The 18507-nt window shown below is 39.6% G+C and overlaps 1 protein-coding gene across 9 annotated transcripts in view; it reads right to left on the minus strand.

Annotated features, from left to right (window-relative positions):
- Positions 1–18507, minus strand: part of TTC27 (tetratricopeptide repeat domain 27) — a 183913-nt gene that overhangs the window by 43511 nt on the left and 121895 nt on the right. For all 9 annotated transcript variants that reach the window (XR_012325753.1, XR_012325754.1, XM_033838751.2 and 6 more), the window contains one exon: positions 14254–14481. Coding sequence is in view for 7 of the 9 variants with exons in the window: in XM_033838751.2 (XP_033694642.1) it covers positions 14254–14481 (228 nt within the window). In the remaining 2 variants the exon portion in view is untranslated. The remainder of the gene's footprint in view (positions 1–14253; positions 14482–18507) is intronic.

An 18507-nucleotide genomic window follows, 5' to 3' on the forward strand; every position in this document is an offset into this window, starting at 1 on the left:
AATACTGTATTATATACTTGAAAATTGCTAAAAGAGTAGATCTTAAATATTATCATCACACACACACAAAGGTGACAGAGATGAGGTGACAGAGGTGTTAACTAATGCTCCTGTGGTAATCATTTCACAATATATACATGCATCAAATCTTACCACGTTGTATACCTTACACAATATGTCAATTATACAATATGTCAATTATATCTCAACAAAGCCGGGAAAATTTTTTTTTAATGTACTGAGATAACTAGGAAGCTCAGAGCAACTGCTGCTAAACAAAGGATATTCTGAATTCTAGTTTTGTTAATACTGAAGCTTATAAATATTTTTCTTTGGTCCTGTCTTTTGGCCTCCATTTAGAGTACCTTTCTTCAACAAATATTTTTAACAGGACAAAATTCATCAAATAATTCATCAAATTTATGATTCTTTGTAGGTTTCATCAAACTTACAAATTTATAAATTATAGGCCTTCTCAATTACATTCTACTCTAGAATAGAATATAAATTTATTCTGTTAAAATCAAAAGCTTTGGCAAATTATTATTGATATCTTAAGAACAATGGTACTTGGTTATTTTTTTAAGTCCTTATTTTTTTAGAGATACATACTGAAACATTTAAAAATGAAATGATGTATTGGGTTTGTTTCAAAATAATATGGGATGGAGTGGGGAAATATAGATGAAACAGGCCCAGTCATGAGTTAGTAACTGTTGAAGCTGGTTCATAGGCACATGGGAGGGGACTCTTTATTCTGGTCTCTGCTAGTATATATTTTGTATAATTGAAAGTTTCATAACAAAAGGTTACAAAGAAAAGATTCCTCCTAGGTAGATGTTACAGACTGAACTGTATCCCTCTCAAAATTCATATGTTGGGGATTCCCTGGTGGCGCAGTGTTTGAGAGTCCGCCTGCCAATGCGGGGGACACGGGTTCATGCCCCAGTCTGGGAGGATCCCACATGTTGCGGAGCGGCTGGGCCCGTGAGCCATGGCCACTGAGCCTGCGCGTCCGGAGCCTGTGCTCCGCAATGGGAGAGGCCACAACAGTGAGAGGCCCGCGTACCGCAGAAAGGAAAAAAAAAAAAAAAAAAATCATATGTTGAAGCTCAACCCGCAGTGTGACTGTATTTGGAGATAGGGCCTTTAAGGAGATAATTAAGGTTAAATGAGGTCATAATGGTGAGGCCCTAATCCGACAGGACTGGTATCCTTTGAAGAAGAAGAAAAGACACTGGAGCTCTCTCTACACATGAACAGAGAAAAGGCCATGTGAGGAGACAGTGAAAAGGTAGCTGTCTAAAAGCAAGGAAAAGACCTCACCAGAAACCAACCCTGAAGGCACCTTGATCTTGGACTTCTAGCTTCCAGAACTGTGAAAAAATTAATTCCCACAGTGGTTTAAACCACCCAGTCTGTAGTATCAGTCAGCCCTTAGCAGACTAACACAGTAGGGATATTCAAAAGTAAAATTATACATTATTAAATTAAATCCTGTACACGATTTAAACTCTCATTGTTCCTCTTCAAGATAAATTTCAATGTCTTCCTGTTTGAAAGTTTGCTTTCAATAATTACAATCTAGTAAAAGTTGTAAAAGCTGAAATTTTTTTGAACTCCGTTAATTGAATACATAAAAGATTTCCAATTGATTTTGAACACAATGCAGCCCAAACGAAAGACTCCTTAAAAAAAAAAAAGTTCCTATCATTATAGGACACTTAAATTGATTTATTAAAAAATTCTTCAAAAAACTCTAACAGGGCTTCCCTAGTGGCACAGTGGTTAAGAATCTGCCTGCCAATGCAAGGGACACAGGTTCGAGCCCTGGCCCGGGAAGATCCCACATGCCACGGAGCAGCTGGGCCCGTGCACCACAACTACTGAGCCTGAGCTCTAGAGCCTGAAAGCCACAACTACTGAGCCCACATGCCACAACTACTGAAGCCTGTACAACTAGAGCCCGTGCTCCGCAACAAGAAAAGCCATGACAATGAGAAGCCCGCGCACCGCAATGAAGAGTAGCCCCTGCTCACTGCAACTAGGGAAAGCCCGTGCACAGCAACAAAGACCCAACACAACCATAAATAAACAAACAAATAAATAAATAAATTTATTAAAAAAAAACTCAAACATTTTTATAGTGCATTAGGTGATGGGCAGCAACAAGAGAAAGTATATACTGCCACACTAATTTTATTTTAATTCAACACCAGACATCACATCAGACATCACAAGAATTTTGTAATTTAATTACCCAAACAGTGTATATTAAAGTATGTGTAAATGACGACCGCTAGTTTTTATTTCCATTGGTAGAAGCTCGTTTGGACCATATTATGTCCACCACTACAACCCATTCCAAGTACATTTCTGTTCCACTGGTTTTCTTAATTCAAAAAGAGAATTACTTTTACCATGTTGTCATGCTCCATGAAAATTTGTATCCTTATTATCACCACTAAAAGAAATACTTTTATCATTGATGTTTAACAATAGCATTCAGAATAATGTCAGATGTTTCAACTTTAATAGAGTGAATTTCCAAAACTTTTATTTTGAATCCAATAATTAGGTGAAAAAAATTAAAACCATTGTGAGAACCAAATTAATGAGTTTTCTATTTGAAGCATCTGATGTCACTGATATAAAACTGGCAGATTCAACTGTCAGTGAACTACTTCTGCTAAGAGCTAGCACATTAACAGTTATGATCTCACTTTTCACACACACACGAAAAAATTTGGTATCAACTAATTTTCTAAACTAATTTTGCGCATTTTCATTTGCTCTAGATAAAAGTCCAGTCTCACAGAATGACATGAAAATACACCTCCTACAGCTGCATATTAAATTGTCATCTTTGGACATGCTTCCTATTAAAACAACAACAACAACAACAACTACTAACTTTTGACATAAACACTAATGCTTCTTCAGAAATCTTGGGTCTTCTGGTTTTCATGTGATTAGTGATATGATTACGGCCCCTGAGGTGGAATTTAATTATATCAGCTAAATCTTGGACAAGTTATATTAATACATTTATTTACTCTCTTGACAAGTGAAAATTAAGTTCTTAATTATTCCCTAAAAACACATTTTAAAAATTTGTTTGCTTTTTGGAGATGATTGCTGCCAAAAGGGTTTACTATAAACTATATAAAAAGTTATCAAGCAATATAATATAGAAATAGTGGTACATTTAGAACATACAGTAAGTGACCAAACCCCTGCAGCAAGGGAATTCAGTCTATTCTCCATGTGCTTTTATTTCTGGTAGGACTGCTTTGCCTCTACTCCCCATACATCTATCTAGCCTACAATTCCCCATATTTCCCACTAATTCTGCCAACTGGTAACCAGGCAACATCATGCATCTCACAGGCTGCAGCTTGACACAAGTGTCTGATATATACCAAGGGGCTTATAGAGACATTGGCTCAAACATTTCTCCTACCACCACCCAAAACCTGAAGGAGGTGGCTGCCCTCAGCCACTCAGAGCACAGTTGATGTTATCAGCAAGCATCCTACACACTGTCCTCTAAAGGGCAATGTTAGTTAAGTTGCATCTGGAAAGCATTGGGGAAAAAAGACACAGGCTCCTACTGGCCACCTTTCAGATTTTATAGCACATCGTAAAGTGGGAGCTCCATCCACCACATGCATTAAACACAACACTAGATGAGGCTATGGCTGAAGACAGAAGTACAAAATGAATGTCTATGAAAACCCCTTCCAACTTCTTTTAATGTAACTATTAATAATAGCACTTCATTTAAAAAGTAAAAATCTGGGGACTTCCCTAGTGGTCCAGTGGTTAAGACTCTGAGCTTCTAATGCAGGGGGCGCAGGTTCAATCCCTGGTCAGGGAAATAAGATCCCATATGCCGTGCAGTGTGGACAAAAATTAAAAAAAAGAAAAAAAAAAAAGTAAAAATCTGGGACATACAATAAACTGGATGTGTTATCAGCATGTTAGGCACAAATTAGGATAGCCACTTAGTAAACTCTCAAATCTTCACCTTTCTTCATGCTTTTCTCCTACCTGTGAAGCTAGTTCCCCTCCTGCACATCTACTCACTTTGCATCAATCAGTGAACATCTGAGCTAACTTCTGTCCCATCTCTGGCTGCATCAGTCCACAGCGATCCCTCACCTCCTCTCAACTCCTATAGCCCTTCTGCCTATACATGTATCTTTCCATATATATACTGCCAGTAATATCATATAACCTTACAAAAATGACCAGTTAATTGAGGAGGAAAGTCAAGGAAAATTTTAAATTTTTAACGGGGGTAAGGGGGGAAATTGACAAAATAAAAGGAATAAAGTATATGCGCTGAGGGAGGGGTAAAAAATGATAGGAAGTGACATGTTCCTTTTTCAGGGCTACACATACTAGCTTGATATCTGAACAATTTCTTTGATTTTATTTTTTGCATAAAAGTAGGGTACAATGAGAATAACTACCTAAGAGTAGACCTTAGAGTAGTCTAAGATTTATGTTTTAATTCTGGTCCGGAGTTTACAAAATTCTGCTTGGGAGGTTTGGTGACCACTTCCCCCACTTCAGCTTCTTTTTTTTTTTTTTTTTTTTTTTTTTTTTAACCTCTTTATTGGAGTATCATTGCTTTACAATGCTGTGTCAGTTTCTGCTTTATAACAAAGTGAATCAGCTATACATACACATATATCCCCATATCCCCTCCCTCTTGCGTCTCCCTCCCTCCCACCCTCCCTATCCCACTCCTCTAGGTGGTCACAAAGCACCGAGCTGATATCCCTGTGTGATGCGGCTGCTTCCCACTAGCTATCCGTTTTACATTTGGTAGTGTTATGTATATCCATGACACTCTCACACTTTGTCCCAGCTTACCCTTCCCCCTCCCTCCCCGTGTCCTCAAGTCCATTCGCTAGTAGGTCTGCACCTTTATTCCTATCCTGCCCCTAGGTCCTTCATGACCCTTTTTTTTTTTTTTTCAGATTCCATATATATGTGTTAGCATATGGGATTTGTTTTTCTCTTTCTGACTTACTTCACTCTGTATGACAGACTCTAGCTCCATCCACCTCACTTCAAATAACTCAAACTGGCTTCCCTGGGGGCACAGTGGTTGAGGGTCCGCCTGCCGATGCAGGGTACGCGGGTTTGTGCCCCAGTCCGGCAAGATCCTGCGTGCCGCGGAGCAGCTGGGCCTGTGAGCCATGGCTGCTGGGCCTGCGCCTCTGGAGCCTGTGCTCCGCAACGGGAGAGGCCACAACAGTGAGAGGCCTGCGTATTGCAAAAAAAAACAAAAAAATCAAACAACAAAAAATAACTCAAATTCGTTTCTTTTTATGTATGAGGAATATTCCATTGCATATATATGCCACATCTTCTTTATCCATTCATCTGTTGATGGACACTTAGGTCGCTTCCCTGTCCTGGCTACTGTAAATAGAGCTGCAATAAATATTGTGGTACATGACTCTTTTTGAATTATGGTTTTCTCAGGGGATATGCCCAGTAGTGGGATTGCTGGGTCGCACGGTAGTTCTATTTTTACTTTTTTAAGGAACCTCCATACTGTTCTCCATAGTGGCTGTATCAATTTACATTCCCAGCAACAGTGCAAGAGGGTTCCCTTTTCTCCACACCCTCTCCAGCATTTATTGTTTGTAGATTTTTTGATGATGGCCATTCTGACCAGTGTGAGATGATATCTCATTGTAGTTTTTTGTTTTTGTTTTTGTTTTTGTTTTGCCATACGCAGGCCTCTCACTGTTGTGGCCTCCCCCATTGCGGAGCACAGCCTCCGGACGCGCAGGCTCAGCGGCCATGGCTCACGGGCCTAGCCGCTCCGCGGCATGTGGGATCTTCCCGAACCGGGGCACAAACCCGTGTCCCCTTCATGGCAGGCGGACTCTCAACCACTGCGCCACCAGTGAAGCCCTCATTGTAGTTTTCTTTGCTTTTTTGTTTGTTTGTTTGTTTTGCGGTATGCGGGCCTCTCACTGTTGTGGCCTCTCCCGTTGCGGAGCACAGGCTCCAGACGCGCAAGCTCAGCGGCCATGGCTCACGGGCCCAGCCGCTCCGCGGCATGTGGGATCTTCCCGGACCGGGGCACGAACCCGTGTCCCCTGCATCGGCAGGCGGACTCTCAACCACTGCGCCACCAGGGAAGCCCCCTCATTGTAGTTTTGATTTGCATTTCTCAATTGATTAATGAAGTTGAGCATTCTTTCATGTGTTTGTTGGTAATCTGTATATCTTCTTTGGAGAAATGTCTATTTAGGTCTTCTGCCCATTTTTGGATTGGATTGTTTGTTTTTTTGATATTGAGCTGCATGAGCTGCTTGTAAATTTTGGAGATTAATCCTTTGTCAGTTGATTCATTTGCAAATATTTTCTCCCATTCTGAGGGTTGTCTTTTCGTCTTGTTTATGGTTTCCTTTGCTGTGCAAAAGCTTTTAAATTTCATTAGGCCCCATTTGTTTATTTTTGTTTTTATTTCCATTTCTCTAGGAGGTGGGTCATAAAGGATCTTCCTGTGATTTATGTTATAGAGTGTTCTGCCTGTGTTTTCCTCTAAGAGTTTGATAGTGTCTGGCCTTACATTTAGGTCTTTAATCCATATTGAATTTATTTTTGTGTACGGTGTTAGGGAGTGTTCTAATTTCATTCTTTTACATGTAGCTGTCCAGTTTTCCCAGCACCAATTATTGAGGAGGCTGTCTTTTCTCCATTGTTTATTCTTGCCTCCTTTATCAAAAACAAGGTGACCATATGTGCGTGGGTTTATCTCTGGGCTTTCTATCCTGTTCCATTGATCTATACTTCTGTTTTTGTGCCAGTACCATACTGTCATGATTACTGTACCTTTGTAGTATAGTCTGAAGTCCGGGAGACTGATTCCTCCAGCTCCGTTTTTCTTTCTCAAGATTGCTTTGGCTATTCGGGGTCTTTTGTGTTTCCATATAAATTGTGAAATTTTTGTTCTAGTTCTGTGAAAAATGCCAGTGGTAGTTCGATAGGGATTGCATTGAATCTGTAGGGTGCTTTGGGTACTACAGTCATTTTCACAATGTTGATGCTTCAAATCCAAGAACATGGTATATCTCCATCTATTTGTATTATCTTTATTTCATCAGTGTCTTATAGTTTTCTGCATACAGGTCTTTTGTCTCCTTAGACAGGTTTATTCCTAGGTATTTTATTGTTTTTGTTGCAGTGGTAAATGGGAGTGTTTCCTTAATTTTTCTCTCAGATTTTTCAACATTAGTGTATAGGAATGTAAGAGATTTCTGTGCATTAATTTTGTATCCTGCTACTTTATCAAATTCATTGATTAGCTCTAGTAGTTTTCTGGTAGCATCTTTAGGATTCTCTATGTATATTATCATGTCATCGGCAAACAGTGACAGCTTTACTTCTTCTTTTCCGATTTGGATGCCTTTTATTTCTTTTTCTTCTCTGACTGCTGTGGCTAAAACTTCCAAAACTATGTTGAATAACAGTGGTGAGAGTAGACAACCTCGTCTTTTTCCTAATCTTAGAGGAAATGGTTTCAGTCTTTCACCATTGAGAACGATGTTGGCTGTGGATTTGTCATATATGGCCTTTATTATGTTGAGGTAAGTTCCCTCTATGCCTACTTTCTGGAGGGTTTTTTTTTTAATCATAAATCGCTGTTGAATTTTGTCAAAAGCGTTTTCTGCATCTACTGAGATGATCATATGGTTTTTATTCTTCAATTTGTTAATATGGTGTATCACATTGATTGATTTGCATATACTGAAGAATCCTTGCGTTCCTGGGATAAACCCCACTTGATCATGGTGTATAATCCTATTAATGTGCTGTTGGATTCTGTTTGCTAGTATTTTGTTGAGGATTTTTACATCTATGTTCATCAGTGATACTGGCCTACAGTTTTCTTTGTGACATCTTTGTCTGGTTTTGGTATCAGGGTGATGGTGGCCTCGTAGAATGAGTTTGGGAGTGTTCCTCCCTCTGCTATATTTTGCAAGAGTTTGAGAAGGATAGGTGTTAGCTCTTCTCTAAATGTTTGATAGAATTCGCCTGTGAAGCCATCTGGTCCTGGGCTTTTGTTTGTTGGAAGATTTTTAATCACAGTCTCAATTTCAGTACTTGTGATTGGTCTGTTTGTATTTTCTATTTCTTCCTGGTTCAGTCTCAGAAGGTTGTGCTTTTCTAAGAATCTGTCCATTTCTTCCAGGTTGTCCATTTTATTGGCATATAGTTGCTTGTAGTAATCTCTCATGATCCTTTGTATTTCTGCAGTGTCAGCTGTTACGTCTCCGTTTTCATTTCTAATTCTATTCATTTGTGTCTTCTCCCTTTTCTTCGTGATCATTCTGGCTAATGGTTTATCAATTTTGTTTATCTTCTCAAAGAACCAACCAGCTTTTAGTTTTATTGATCTTTGCTATTTTTTCCTTCATTTCTTTTTCATTTACTTCTGATCTGATCTTTATGATTTCTTTCCTTCTGCTAACTTTGGGGTTTTTTTATTCTTCTTTCTCTAATTGCTTTAGGTGTAAGCTTAGGTTGTTTATTTGAGATGTTTCTTGTTTCTTGAGGTAGGCTTGCATTGCTATAAACTTCCCTCTTAGAACTGCTTTTGCTGTATCCCATAGGTTTTGGGTCGTTGTTTTCACTGTCATTTGTTTCTAGGTGTTTTTTGATTTCCTCTTTGATTTCTTCAGTGATCTCTTGGTTATTTAGTAGTGTATTGTTTAGCCTCCACGTGTTTGTGTGTTTTACAGATTTTTTCCTGTAACTGATATCTAGTCTTATAGCATTGTCGTCGGAAAAGATACTTGATACATTTCAATTTTCTTAAATTTACCAAGGCTTGATTTGTGACCCAAGATATGATCTATCCTGGAGAATGTTCTATGAGCACTTGAGAAGAAAGTGTATTCTGTTGTTTTTCGATGGAATGTCCTATAAATATCAATTAAGTCCATCTTGTTTAATGTATCACTTAAAGCTTGTGTTTCCTTATTTATTTTCATTTTGGATGATCTGTGTCCATTGGTGAAAATGGGGTGTTAAAGTCCCCTACTATAACTGTGTTACTGTTGATTTCCCCTTTCATGGCTGTTAGCATTTGCTTATGTATTGGGGTGCTCCTATGTTGGGTGCATCAATATTTACAATTGTTATATCTTCTTCTTGGATTGATCCCTTGATCATTATGTAGTGTCCTTCTTTGTCTCTTGTAATAGCCTTTGTCTTAAAGTCTATTTTGTCTGATATGAGAATTGCTACTCCAGCTTTCTTTTGATTTCCATTTGCATGGAATATCTTTTTCCATCCCCTCACTTTGTCTGTATGTGTCCCTAGTTCTGAAGTGGGTCTCTTGTAGACAGCATATATAGGGGTCTTGTTTTTGTACCCATTCAGCTGGTCTATGTCTTTTGGTTGGAGCATTTAATCTTTTTACGTTTAAGGTAATTATCCATATGTATGTTCCTATTACCATCCACTTCAGCTTCTAACAGCCCACAATCCCCAGAAGTCTACGGTTGATTTTGAATTTTACTAGTTTCAAAAGTTACTTGGGAAAATTAAACAGGTAGGGGTAAACGAATGGTAGCTAGCAATCTCAACACAAATGCAAATGGTACACACATCTTCTGGTTCTCTAACAAATGCACCATAGACAAATGCATTTAGTTTTGTAGACCATCCCTAATATAAAACCAAACATTCCTATTTTTATAACAATTTGATTTCAGGAAGCCATTACAATGCACAAAAGCCATTCAAATATCTCTCTCATTTGCCTGAGTTTTGTTATTAAACCTAATTGTTTGGATATGTCAGAAAAGCAGGGATAGAATTTTTCAAATTCTCTTTTTCTATTTTCCTTTCATTCCAGGACTTAGAGGAGACAATAGCATGTAGGAGCTCTCCTTCTTCAGAGACAATTCAAACTTGCATCAAGAGTTATAGTAAGTCTACAGCATTCAAGTTTGCATCCTGTAGTAGTTCTGTACAACTGTAGCATCATACGCCTGCATATTTTGGCATGGCTTACAGCCTGCCTGAATTCGATCCATATGACAAACTGCAAAATATCCTCACATAATATGTTTGCTCTGTGACGCTGCTTGGAGCAATTGTCATTTCTTTGTCTTGCTAAGTAATTAATTTGAAATCATATAATGAGACCATTGGGCCCTGTCAAGTCCTCCCTTGCGAATTCCCTTACTCCACCCCTTCTTTCCTATTGCCCCTCCCCCACAGACAACTGTCCTGCTAGACCACTGCTATAGTTCCTAAGCCTGCCTACATCTAGTGTCTCCCATGGCCACAGAGTTGCCAGAACAATATTCTTAAATCACCTCCATGCACACCACATTCCTTCAATTCAACAAAGCCAAACACAAATCAACCCTTTAATAGCCTCCTACCTGCCAAATAAAAAAAACAAAGGCCTCACCTTCAAGACCTTCCATAATCTGGCTCCAGTCTAGCTTTCCCACTGGGACTGTCCTATTCCCTTTCACTCTAAAAAACTAGCCTATTCACTAACACTCTGTACACACACACACACACACACACACACACACACACACACACACACACACACCCCTTCTCTTTGTATTTCCAGGGCTGGGCTCAAACTGTTCACCTGCCTGGAATGCCCTCACCACTGCCTTTCCATTGGCCTGTTCAAGTATTATGTGTCCTTCAAAGCCCAATTCACCATCCTCTCTTCATCATTGTCTACAAAAGGCAGAAATAGTCTCTTTGGCCTCTATAAAACTAGTGTCTTAAAAATTACTCTCTGGGTTTTTCTTTGAGGCCTCATACTGTTGGCTAGCTTTGTCTATGTCCACTTCACTAGACTGTAGCAGAGGGTACAAACCAGGCCATCTGGTGATCTGCTGCTACTGCTTCCTCCTCTGGTTCCGTGCCATGTGTACAGCAGACAATTAATATGTATTTGATCGAATAACTGGTTGAAGATATTATTTGTTCACTCATTCAACAATTATTTATTAAAGACCCAATATGTGCTAGGCACTGTTACAAGCACTAGGAAAATGTGAATGAACCATGCAGATAAAAATTTCTACCTTCATAGAACTTACACTGTAGTGGAGGAGAAAAAGATTGTTTTTTTTAAGTAAGCTATATATAATATTAGAAGGTGCTAAGTACTATGGAGAAAAATAAAGTAGGGAAGGAAAATAAGGAATGTAAGGTAAGGGTGGAAAGTGGGGGTGTGATTTTAAATAGAATGATTATGGAAGGCTTCTCTGAGAAAGTGACGTTTGATCCCAGAAGTGAATGAGGTCATGGAGCAAGGTATGCAGATATCTATCCAGAAGAAGAACATTCCAGGCAGAGGAACAGCAAGTGATGAAACCCAGAGGCAGAAATGTGCCTGGAATGTTCAGGGAAGAACAAAGAGGCTAGTGTGGGGTGAGCGAGGGGGAGAATGGGAGGAGGAAGGTAAAGAAGCAACAGGGGCTAGGCTTGGAAAAGCCTTGAGCCAGTCAGAGACCTGGCTATTATCACAGGTGATGGAGCAGAGGAATGACACATATGACTTGCATTTGGAAGGATCAACTTGGATGTTCATTGAGTATAGGCAGATTGTAACAAGACAGAGGCAGGAAGACCAGTAGGGAGGTAATATATTAACTAGGTGAGAGGTGATGGGTATTTGACCAGAATGGTTGCAGGTAGCAAGCAGTTGTCCAATTCTGGATATATTTCAAAGGCAGATCTCCTAGGATTTACTGATAGATTAGATGTGGGATATGAGGGAAATAGAAATCAAGGATGACTCCAAGACCAAACAGGCTGCCACTTACAGGGACGGGGATGATCTTGGGGGCAAAAGCTTTTAGGAGGGGGAGAACAGTATTTCGGATATTAGAAATGTTTAGTCAGAGTAACGAATGGGGAGACTGAGAATGCAGTGAGATACGGAAGTCTACGATTAAGGGGAGAAGACAGGACTGAAAATAAACTTTTGGGAGTTGTCAGCATACAGATGGTATTTAAGCTATGGGACTAGATTAAATCAAGGGAGTGAGTGTAGACAGAGATATACAGCCCAACGACTAAGCCCTAGGAACCAGCAAAGAAGACTGAGAAGGAGTAGCCAGTGAGGCAGGAGGACAATGTTAAGGCTGGACGTTAAGAGACTGTGTGCTTGAGAAAACAATCCACGTGCGTGATTTAACTTAGGCAATGGAGGCTAAGGGAGGGAATTTATTTTCCCCACTCCTTATGGCAGCTGTGGTTGGGTAAACTTTAAACAGATAAGCAAGGATATGATACAGTTTTCCATAAAAGTAAAATTTTAGTAACACAATACTGAGTTCTATTTTCTACCAAAAAAAAAGTGTCCAGTGATAATCAAGTTAATGCAGGGTTTCTCAACCTTGGCACTACTGACATTTTAGCTGGGATAATTCTTTATTGTGGAGGGCTGTGCTGAGCATTATGGGATGTTTGAGCATCCCTGGTCTCTACCCACTAGATGTCAGTAGTGCACCCCTTCACCTCCCCACCATTGCCAAAGGACCCGGAGACAAAATCGTCCCCAGTTGAGAACTCTGAGATAGAGCAAGTTGTCAACAACAACCAACTCTATGTAAGCATTCTTGCTGCGAAATGCAACTGTCAGTTTCTGCTGATATTCTGTACTCCCACCTGTCCTACTCTCTTCTCCAGGCTTCTCACCAGCCCACAGATGAGAAAGATTCTCATTGTATTCACTACCCAGAGCGAGGAAAGTAAGCAATTAGCTCAACCTGTCATTAAAAAAAGAATGTGTTCTGATTTTTTTTCAATGTAAAAGATATGCCCCAAGTCTACCCAGTTCAAAAGTGACCCTTTCTGCACACCCTCATTCATTACAGCACTACACAACAGACAAGAGGTAGGAGCAACCCAGTGTCCATCGACAGATGAATGGATAAAATAACTGGTATGTACATACAGTGAAATATCGTTCAGTCTTAAAAGAAAGAAAATTCTGACACACGATACAACATGGATGAACCTTGAGGACGTTACGCTAAGTGAAATACGCCAGTCACAAAAGGACAAATCCTGTATGATCCCACTCATATGAGGTACTTAGAGTAGCCAAATTCATAGAGACAGAAAGTACAGTGGTTTTTAGGGACTAGAGTCATGGGGGGAGAACCGGGACCTACTGTTTACTGGGTGCAGAGTTTCAGTTCTGCAGGATGAAAAGAGTTGTAGGGATGGGTGGTGGCAATGGCTACACAACAAAGTTAATGTACTTCACACTACTGAACTGTACACTTAGAAATGGTTAACATGGTAAATTTTATGTTACAGGCTTTTTATCACAATTTAAAAAAGAACAGACTGCTGGCTCTGGAGTGAGACTGTCTGGGTTCAAATACTGGCAAAGTGCCCAAAGAGGTACCTGGCTCATAGTAAGTACTCAGTAAATATTAGTGGCTGATATTAAATTAGTATTATAACTAAAATTATACTAAGTCGGTGTGCATGTTTGTCAGGAGGATGGTTGACAGGTATGTGTGACTTTGGTGATTGGGAAAGCAGTCATAAAGAAAGTTTGGTTAAAAAAAATAAACATTTCTAGGAATAAAACCATTTAACTAACTGAATATCATGAAATACAAAATAGGTTGATCTTTTTCCCCTCAAAATTAGGTCCTCTCCTGTGGATTTATCTTGTACTTACTTATTTTAAAGATCCAGGTTCCTTTTGCATTATTTTTTCAAATCTTAAAAATTTTTTTAAACATTTAAAAATGCTTCTGTGCATGTAAATACAGACTTTTTTTTTCCCTAAAATGATCAACTACCCATTCTATATGTTACCCTTTTTATATAAAGGTTTTTCTTTCATTATTGACATCAACAATTACTTGCAGAGTCCTTCACTGCCTGTAATTTTGACTCTCATTCACTTCCTTCCTAGTATATCTACTCAAAATGGAGCCTAACTTTAATAGCTGTATTTGTGTTAAGGACAGTTAACAGAGAGAAATAACAAAATGAAACAGAAAAGTGAATAAAAGAAGCACAAAAGAAAGCGAGTAAGAGAAAAGCAACCTGTCCACTCTTAGTGACAAGCAAGAAGTATTCTAAAGGCTAGGTCCTTAGCTCACAGATGAGCTCCCCAGTCTTTATGAAAGAAAATGGGTGTTCATTCAGTAAGTCAAAATCAAAGAAAGACAAGAGCAGATGAGGCTTTATGAACTGTCTAACCTGCATGGGATTAATCTTCACCGAGCGTTCAAAGCACTCCACACATTCTTTAAACTCTTTGCTTCGCAGATGGAGGAGGCCTTTGGAGCGCTGGGCGCGAGCACTGCGGTGCTGAGACAACTCCCAGGCCTGGTCGTAGTAAGAGTGCTCTCGAAGGACATCTCCAAGCAAGCAGTATAGACTTGGTGTTTCTTTTTTCTCCAGCTCTTGCCTGAGGATTTCTTCTGCCTAGAAATAACAACAGAAATAACTAAATTGCTGAACAGTGACAAATGCCTATATTTTAGCACATATACAATCTTTTATGTCACATGATCCAAAATTTTATTTTCAAAGTTTGAGATGACCTGCTTATTTCATGCATCTAGCACACAGGCTGAAAAAGAGAGGAACAGTAGGAGATCAATATGGTACAAGTAACAGAGGAACAAGAAGTAAGAGGCGAACACGCTTTGCTGGCCTCTGGAATCCTCAAGAAAAGGCCCCGAGGAGAGGCTGACTTCACGATACTGGGGGGGATTCACTTAGCTCCCCTTTTCCCTGCTCCCTGCTCCAGTTGTCACCACTGTGACCATTTGTTAGAGCAGAGCCTTCAGTTCACCTCCACCCAATAGCAATGAAAAGTATGTTTTCCCTTTTTAAAAATGGTATGCTTCAGGAGCCTGGGATCGCTGAAAAATTTATAAAAGAAGGGAGAGGGTACAATTTAACAGGCACTGCTAAACACCTACCTCTTAACCGAACCACATCACACCTCACAGATAAAACCTGCTGGAATTCCCTGGTGCCAGTAGTTAGGACTCCGTGCTTCCACTGCAGAGGGCACGGTTCGATCCCCAGTTGGGGAACTAGGATCCTGCATGCCGTGCAGCATGGCCAAAAAAACAAACAAACAAAAAACCTTGCCAACATGAGACCTGCTTCCAGACAGTCCATTCACTGTAGAAATTAAAGACCATCCTCAGTACATGGCTTGGGTATTATTCTCATGTGTCCACAATTCGGATTCACCTTGTCACCCAAGCTAACTCTGTACTTGTGACATATACTATCTCACTTCCCCCACCCATGTCTGTTACCCACCCCCACCCCCATTTCTGATTAATTTCAACAGAGGGCAAGAAGCATGGTAGCAGCTCTACTTTCCATCCTCACATACAAATACTTCCACATGAACAGCAGTGGGGTCACCAAATATGCCAATACAGCCTTGGCCGAAGTGGATGGAGATAACCAGGAAGCCATCCTTTGGTAGCTAGAATGGTAGTTTAGACCCCCTAACTTGCATGGCTGGCAATCTTAAAGTCTGTATATCTTATTTTCTTTAGGTTCAACGTATCTATAATTTAAGTCTTAAGCAGTCTAATTTTTGTGAAATCTTTTAAAAGACGGCTGTGCTTCTGAAAGTGTCTTCGGATGCTATGGCCTCTTTTGCATTTCTGATACAGTATGGGTTATGTAGGTCTTTTAGGCTAGTCTGAAAATGAAACCAGAATTTATAAAACAGGTTCTAAGAGAAAACAATTCCAAGTCCTAAATGGCCAAAATAAACATGAAGTTTTCAAATATAATCCATGTAATTCCTTTATTCACAGATAATACAGCAGTTATTAATGTATCTAACTATAATTCCGTATTCGATATATTTTCAGTAGGTACATTTCAATATACTTTGTATTTAATATATTTATTTTTATGTATATACGTGTATGTATTCAACCAAATTGTGTATAACAGATTGTAGCCACAGCAGGATTTTTGCTGAAATGACCTTACAGTGTAGTTGAGGCATTTCTCTTGACAGCACGTCACTAAAACTCGAAACCCACACTCTCCCACTTCTGCTTTAAACTGCTAGAGTGGATTCTGTGGTCTGCAATTAAACAGTGACCATTACAGTAACTGGGTACAGAAGTTACTGCTGTCAATACACTCCTGAAAAAAGTGAAACTTTAGTTTTATAAGGAACCTCCATACTGTTCTCCATAGTGGCTGTATCAATTTACATTCCCAGCAACAGTGCAAGAGGGTTCCCTTTTCTCCACACCCTCTCCAGCATTTATTGTTTGTAGATTTTTTGATGATGGCCATTCTGACCAGTGTGAGATGATATCTCATTGTAGTTTGGATTTGCATTTCTCTAATGATTAATGATGTTGAGCATTCTTTCATGTGCTTGTTGGCAGTCTGTATATCTTCTTTGGAGAAATGTCTATTTAGGTCTTCTGCCCATTTTTGGATTGGGTTGTTTGTTTTTTTGATACTGATACCATATAACCCAGCAATCCCACTACTGGGCATATTCCCCGAGAAATCCATAATTCAAAGAGTCATGTACCACAATGTTCTCTGCAGCTCTATTTACAATAGCCAGGACATGAAAGCAACCTAAGTGTCCATCGGCAGATGAATGGATAAAGAAGATGTGGCACATAGATAGAATGGAATATTACTCAGCCATAAAAAGAAACGAAATTGAGTTATTTGTAGTGAGGTGGATGGACCTAGAGTCTGTCATACAGAGTGAAGTAAGTCAGAAAGAGAAAAACAAATACCGTATGCTAACACATATATGTGGAATCTAAAAAAAAAAAAAGGTCATGAAGAACCTAGGGGCAGGATGGGAATAAAGATGCAGACCTACTAGAGAATGGACTTGAGGACACGGGGAGGGAGGGGGAAGGGTAAGTTGGGACAAAGTGAGAGAGTGGCATGGATATATATACACTACCAAACGTAAAATAGATAGCTAGTGGGAAGCAGCCGCATAGCACACGGAGATCAGCTTGGTGCTTTGTGACCACCTAGAGGGGTGGGATAGGGAGGGTGGGAGGGAGGGAGATGCAAGAGGGAAGAGATATGGGGACATATGTATATGAATAACTGACCCACCTTGTTATAAAGCCGAAACTAACACACCTTTGTAAAGCAATTATACTCCAATAAAGATGTTTAAAAAAAAAAACGTGAAATTTTGTGATTGGTTATCTGATCTGGTTGGAGTTGAAGACAATGAGGATCCAGTGATCATGACAGGGTTTAACGTCACTAGTCCATGACATCCAGTGATGAAAGGATTACTTAAATTATCACCTGCGGTAACTTAGAATGAAGCACCGATCTAATGCAAGGCTTTTGCAGTTTGAGTGACAGGACATTGTGAGAGAGCGCAAGACTGTGAGGTAGGTCAGCTGCTCCTAAGTTCACTGGACAGCTCAAAAAGAGAAAAGGACACTCAGTGTTTTAAATCCTCAAGGCCAGAGAACCAGGGAATTTCTATAATTTCCTAAAAGAATTTGTTTTCCTTGTCGCTGCCAAGCTGGTACAGGCAAAAATCAGATGCAGGCATTGCTCTTGTAGGATTGCTGAATTACAATATAGGATGAATTCACTTTCACTAGTTCTATGTGAAAGTTAGGGCATTTGATTGGGTTAATCAAATACGCTTTACTGATTCATTTTATTTCCTCTATTGCCTCTTAGCTACACATCATTTTATTAAATTTTCATGATTGCTCTAGGGCTACTCGTGTGCATCTTCAATTGATCTAAGTTCATTTAGAGTTAATACTGTATCACCTCACCTTTCTCATGTCACAAGTGGCCTTCCTAAATTTCTGTTCCCCAGAAACAATGAAATAAACAACTGCTATTGTTTTAAGCCACTATGTTTTGATGTGGTTTGTTATATACCAATAATAACTGCAACAGTTGTTTAAAGCGAGAGGGTTACTCTAGTGCCAGTTACTTCGTCGTGGCCAGGAGAAGAGGGCACTGATTATAAAAGAGCAAGACCCAAGAATTTAAATGGAGACATTTGGGACGATTCAGATAACAGAAAACCCCCAGATTCTATGGAGTTTCCTAAGCCAGCAGAGGCAACCCTCCCCTATCTGATAAGACTAGTGCTACCTTGCTTAAGGACAGTGTAACAACTACACCTCAAGGAGTTACCTTGCAAGAGAATGCCAATTCTCTCCTATTACCTAACCCCTCCCACCCCTCATTGCCTCCAGACATGTAAATGGGTTTATACACAAAAAGAACTGCAAGATTTTGTTACTTTCTAGAGAGAAAACCTTGGGACCATGTGGAAAAAGATTCTAAGGGAGCTAGACCATAGACAAAGAGGATCATAATTTTAAATCAGCTTAATGTAGACACTCATCAGAAAATTTTGATTCACAGTTCTAACGCAAGCAGCTGGGGATGGTTCCAACTATTTGCTCAACTGCTTGACTAAAACCTAGACTC

This window comes from Tursiops truncatus, chromosome 14, assembly GCF_011762595.2.
Source record: "Tursiops truncatus isolate mTurTru1 chromosome 14, mTurTru1.mat.Y, whole genome shotgun sequence".
Lineage (NCBI taxonomy): Eukaryota > Metazoa > Chordata > Mammalia > Artiodactyla > Delphinidae > Tursiops > Tursiops truncatus.